Genomic DNA, 6,000 nt, shown 5'->3' on the forward strand with positions numbered 1-6,000 from the left:
CAGCTTCCTATCTGCTCAAGGGCAGGGAGATAACACATTGCCATCTACCCCCAATTGATATGCCTCCTGTCTTGCTGAAATGAGAGACATCACAGGGTTATTTTGTTTCTTTTTATTCCAGGGGAGGATCTGCTTCAGATAGCTGAAAGCAGCTTTGCACAGATTTGCCAAAACCAGCTTGTGAAAAGGGCTTCAGAACATTAATTTGCACCTTACCATGCAAGCACCAAACATGACTAAAGAACTGTAAATCATGACCACTCATGTTATGGCTGTCCCGTATCCAAATTAGCGTAAGTAACCTTACGGAGAAGTAAAGGGGACTGTGGCATTTGTACTTACACAGCAGGATAGCTACATTGTAGCTAGTGACCATAAAGCACTTCAAGAATAGGAAATGTACTAATGGTTAAAATATTCAACAATAAACTGTTAGTTACCCAGATTATTTTTAAAAAACAAAAAATAATAAAAATCTCACTGATAAACAACCAAAGCCATTGGCAACACCATGCTTATAAAGACCAACAGATGTCAATCCCAGCGTGTAAGGGCTGCCTCCATGGTATGCTCCCCTGTGCAAACAAAGAAAGTAGATGAACATCACTCATTTCCAAGAAGGGATTGTAGCAATATTATTAGTCTAAGAAGGTAGGTTTCTGAGCTATATATTATTAGGGAAAATGAGCATTGTTATACTTGAAACACAAATATTCCTACTGCCATTTTTCCTCTGGTTTTGGAAGACCCGTGACTACTATCTGCACTAGTTCCCTGAAATTTCAAAAGTTAAAATTGTAAGGTAATGGTTTCAAGGAGAAAAGAACAATGATTGGAACGAAAAGCAATTCCAACAGTGTCTCATGAAGTTCTGCGGTAGCACCTGAGCCCTACACAGCAAACATACCTATTCTTTGAATCTATGGAACCACTGCTCTCTCCAACAGATGCTGCAATCATTAAGTCACATGGTGATTTGCTACCAGTTTTATTAGCAAATCAGAAATTCATTAATGATAATATACAAGCAAGGTGGGTACCCAATGTTCTACTGAATGGAAGAGTAGAAAAATACAGTGCTTCATTGCAAGACCTTGAGGCTGCCTGGGATGCATAGTAAAGAGAACTGCTTACACTCACTCCTGCACCACCTCTGCTGTGAAGCCAGAAGAGCTTTGTGTACCAGTGCAGTGAACTATGGTTCAGGGATCTGGCAGAAAAATAAGGCAGCAAAATAAACAGAAAAAAAAATAAGTCCTTTCACCAGGTTAGCTTTAAGCCACAGCAGTTCCCTGCTGCTGTTCACTGCACCATTATTCTAGAGTTACCTTTGTACCCCCACAAAGGGGACAAAGGGGGATACTGCAGGGGTGGAATGAAGGAAGAAAGCAGCAATTGCTGAAGCATGCTGTGGCTCTGAACAAAGGTCCACCAAAGCACATTCTTAGTGCAGAGACTAGACCCTTTTCTAAGCAACAAAGGCAAAAATTGCAGGTTTTGTTTTGAATGCAAGCTAGTCCTAATGTACTGTACCAAATCTTCAACTCCTGTTTTACTCCTTTTTGTCAAATAAAATAATTTTATAGCTTTCTACTCAGCACATCTGGAGTTAAAGAGTTCCCCATTATTCCTTGGCTTAGGCAGATAGATACTTATACACAAATGATCATCATTACCTGAAAGAGATGATGTCGAAGTTACGAGTATATAGCCTTGCCATGAACATAGCCAAATCGTTGGCTTCTGACCCGCTGTTGGTTAGATAAACCACCTAAAGGAGAATGCTTAGGATCAGTACAGTGAACAACCACCACGTTGCTCAGCATCAGGCCATGTCATTTGTTAACATCAGGAGCTATGACCTATCACTAATACAAGATTACTTCACGGCAATAAGCAGCGTTGCCCATACACTACAGGTGAGAACTAAGGTTAAGCTTCAAGCTGATTTACACAGAAAGAGTAAAAAAAAGAAATCTTTAAGAGTTGGAGTCTTCAGGTTTTCCTAAAATGGAACACTGATTCAAAGAAAAAAGAAAGTGTCTGGGTTAAACTGAACACGCCTGACTGAACAGAAATAACCTTCACAGAGGTAAAAAGTGCTGCAACAGTGTACCTGCATATTAGTTACTAGGAGTGACTTACACAGACATAACCATGGAATAGAAAAGATAAGCAGTTGGCTTACTGGGAACAAAGGGTAAATCCTGTTTATGAGTTCTGAGGTTCGAAAACTGCTCAAACTCTACTGTCACCACTTTTAAAGTAAATTTTTCAGAATTGGTTGAGATTTTCCACTGCTTAAACCATTCAGATACTTTACTTTTTTTTTTTGTATTGTTTTGGTTTTGTTACTCTCCTTCCATTCCTAAGATTGCAGTAACTTCATACTCTTCTGCTAGCCCAAGTTCATTTTATCACCAGTTTATTTTACCTGAAAAAAAGCCAGTGTTTTTCTTACTCTTTCTGGGCATATGAAACATGACATTTATGTGGGTTACTTATTTAAATGTCTATAAAGCTCACTACACAAAGTACTGTCAAATACTTTTCACTGTGAATTTTTATGAGATCAAACAAATTAAGCCTGACTACATGAAAGACTACATGAAAGATAAGTTAACATCTTAGTTCCTTCAGTAACTTTAAAGCTTGGCAATGCCCTTTCACATTAACAACTTGACGGAGAGAACAAACAGAACAGGAGCTTGGGATATTATGCTTGTCTACATTAGGTCTAAAGAAAAGGCTTTGAGGGTCATCATGCTCTCATGTCTCTCATGGGGACAGTCTGTAGTCCCCATACAGATTTTCTCTCCACAGATATTGTGGCTCTCACTTATTTAATATATATTTTTATATTAAATGTTTCTTACAGACATCCCCTTCACCAGCCCCTGGTCCTGTAAGGAACAAAGTACCTTAAGTGGATCTGGAAAAAGAGAAGTTAGCTTTTCAGCATATTCCTGGATTGATGGGTGCATGTAGATACTAGAGATATGCCAGAGGTGAGCAAGCTGTTTCTGGGTAGCCATAGTTACCTTCCTGTATGTAGCACAAAAAGAGACAAAGGGATTCAATTCTATACACATGCACTCATACACACGCACGCCCATCTGTTATTAATCCTGAAAATTCAGACACTGTGCCATTTGCCAGATCAATGAGCAAGTAGACAGAATCCATTAATCTTTCAAAATGCAGAGGAAATTGACCTTAATGTAAATCATACATGACAATACAATGAACTATATTCTAGTTTTAGGCTCACAATGCCACAGATTAACAAAGAGAAAACCAAAGTAAGTATCTCTTCCTGCATTTTATAGCATCAATCAAACAGTAACATACTTACGGGTGACAGTGACCAACACCAACAGTGACAATTCCAGCAAAGAGATCAAGGTATCTTCGTCCTTCATAATCAAATAACCACTGCATGTGTCCTTGATGCAGCAACAATGGCTTCTTGTAAAATGTTCTCAATGAAGGAGAAATATTTTGTTCACGAATCTCCCGCATGCGTTCATATGAATGGGACTGAGTGGAATAAAAAAAGTCAGTATCCATTTATGCTTTCTAAAGATCCAGACTAATGGAGCTGTAGTGAATCACATAGATTACACAGCTGTCTATAGCATTTGTTCATAGAACTAAGACTTTAACAAATTCTGCACGTAGAATGTTCTACAAACCCCTGAAACTCAGCTTTTGAAGTTAAGACTTCTGTTCTGCACTTCTCTCTTCCTTAGCTTTTCAAATCAACAGTGTAGCCAACCTGTTACAGAACTGCCACACAGGTAAAACTACAGGTTACATCCTGGTTGGAACGGAATTAGTTTTTGTCCAAACTACCAAATTCTATAATCATATTTAATGAACTATTTATAGCAGATAAGCCCATCAGTCCAATCTAGTAATGCAATCTTACTTAAATACAGTGCAGCATGTATGACTTACTTTGTATTTTTCAGGTACAAAATTGCAAGGAGGCATTTTTGCTTTTGTGGAGACAGAGCTTTTCCATTTCTGCTGCCTAAAGAAAACTACAAAATAGTAAGAGAATTATCAAACACTTATCAAAGTGCACATCTGAGAAAGTTTCTCAATAAGCTTATTCACACACAAGCTACAATCAAAGCAAGTTTTGTTGTGTGTTTTGGTGAATTTTTTTTTTTTTTGAGATATTTTCTTGCGGGAAAAGGAAAGCAAAATATATGTAGATTTTGAACCCCCAAAAGCACTTTCCTCTTATCCACTAAAATCCAGTTCTCGTTTTCACATGAACTTTTATTTTGACAGGAGGTTTCTAACACAAGTTCTTATCTGTGAGCAGCAAGAGCAGGAATCCTCTCCAACAGTGTGAGCCAGGAGCTCAGGGTGACCGAAGCACTGGTGGTACTCTTGGGGACAAGGGTACAGTCCCAACAGACCTGAACAGAGCACGGTCCACTGAGAGTGACCACCTAAGCAGAGGAGATGGATCGCATCCAGGGCTCACCCAGGGAGTCCAGTCAGGAGCAGCAGCAGATGGGGCCAGAAACAGGGCTGGAGACAATGTAGGTCCAAGGTCCATTCAAGAGACAAGGCCAGAGGCTACCTGGTGGCAGGGCCGAGGCAGGGACTGAAGGGTCACGGCTGAGCTTAAACAGGGCTCCTGAGCAGTGGGCACAGGCTCTGCATCGTAGCCATTACAGCTCTCCCTGACATCTGTCCTTTTTCCAAATTCCTGAAAACTTCACACTGTTCCACCTTCCATTTATCTGGAAGTGCAATTAATCAGGTATCACAAAAAGTTAGCAAGTAAAATCACAGAATGGATTGGGTTGGAAGGGACCTTAGGGATCATCTGGTAAAATATATACCCTCTGCATTCCTAATATCATCTGCGCAGAACTACACATTTAGTTTTAAATGTCTAAGGTTTTAAACATTTTCTAAAACATGTTAAAATGTAAATGAATGAAGAATAAAGTTTCCTGAAGTAAATTAGATATGCTGTTACTTCCCTTACAACCACCTACAGCACGAACGAACTATCCATCTACATGAGCAGAGTCTCAAAAGCATTAAAGAAAGGCTGCAAGTTAGAGCAGTTCTGACTTTGGGTCTCTTTCAAAGCGAACTGCAGCTAAAACAAAAGCGCTTCTTTCCCCAACCCCATACAAATACAGAGCTTCAACCAAACCCCCCACGACAGCGGGCTTCAGGGGACTCCCGCTGCCAGCCGCCGTCCCGTCCAACCGGCCTGCGGGACTCCGGGCTCTCCGAGAGGATGGATTCCGGCTCTTGCTGCTCCCAGGTAAGAACGCGGGCCCCGTGCGCAGCTGACCCCTGCCGAGCGAGCCCCTCACGATGGGTCCAGGCGCTTCAGCCCCTCGCAGCCCTTCCCCTCCGCGCGCCGTCCCTCACTGCGCCGGTCGCTTACCGCCGCCGAGCCCGCGGCTGCTCCCCCTCAGCGGCGGCGCGCAGCCCACCGCCATGTCTGCGGGTAACGGGACAGTGCCGGGCGGAGCTCGCGCGGCCCTGCCCCTCAACCCGCTGCCGCGGGGGCCTGTCCGCGGGTGCCGCCGGGCCCGTCCGTTCCTGCGGCGTCACGGGCGGACGGCGTTGAGCCCGGGGTGTCCGGGAGCCATTGCCCCGCTTCGTTGTCACCCGGGTCTGTCCCGTTCCGAGTCGTCGTTTTCTGGCAAAATTTGAATGTGCGGTGCCGGAAAGAGCGGTTAGAATAACAGAATCGACTAGGATGAGAAAGACTTTTAAGATCAAGTCCAACCATTACCTCAGGGCTGCCAAGGCCACCACTAAACTGAATCTCTAAGGGCCTCATCTGCATGGTCTGTGAACACTTACAAGTATGGTGATTCTGCCGTTGCCCTGGGAAGCCTTTTTGGTCGCCTGTGTACCCTGGTGCAGCTTGAGGCTGATGTTGCTCGTTCTGTAATTTGTTACCTGGGAGACTGACCCGTACCTCACTACAAACTCCTGTCAGGCAGTTGT

At 42.9% G+C, this 6,000-nt stretch overlaps 1 protein-coding gene across 5 annotated transcripts in view; it reads right to left on the reverse strand.

Annotated features, from left to right (window-relative positions):
* AGXT2 (alanine--glyoxylate aminotransferase 2) overlaps positions 1–5,567 on the reverse strand; it is a 22,896-nt gene extending 17,329 nt beyond the window's left edge. For 4 of the 5 annotated variants that reach the window (XM_062612914.1, XM_062612917.1, XM_062612915.1 and 1 more), the window contains exons 1-6: positions 5,429–5,567; positions 3,961–4,046; positions 3,356–3,540; positions 2,922–3,045; positions 1,677–1,771; positions 482–575 (exon numbers count right to left, since the gene is read on the reverse strand). In XM_062612914.1, coding sequence (XP_062468898.1) covers positions 482–575; positions 1,677–1,771; positions 2,922–3,045; positions 3,356–3,540; positions 3,961–4,046; positions 5,429–5,483 — 639 coding nt within the window. In that variant the 5' untranslated portion in view covers positions 5,484–5,567. Of the gene's footprint in view, positions 1–481; positions 576–1,676; positions 1,772–2,921; positions 3,046–3,355; positions 3,541–3,960; positions 4,047–4,433; positions 4,689–5,428 lie in introns of those variants that run through there. The other variant, XM_062612916.1, reaches the window with a different exon arrangement.
* Positions 5,568–6,000: the final 433 nt, after the last annotated feature.

This window comes from Pezoporus occidentalis, unplaced genomic scaffold (genome assembly GCF_034315485.1).
Source record: "Pezoporus occidentalis ecotype Australia unplaced genomic scaffold, CSIRO_AGI_Poc_V1 ctg162, whole genome shotgun sequence".
NCBI classification, from domain to species: Eukaryota; Metazoa; Chordata; class Aves; order Psittaciformes; family Psittacidae; genus Pezoporus; species Pezoporus occidentalis.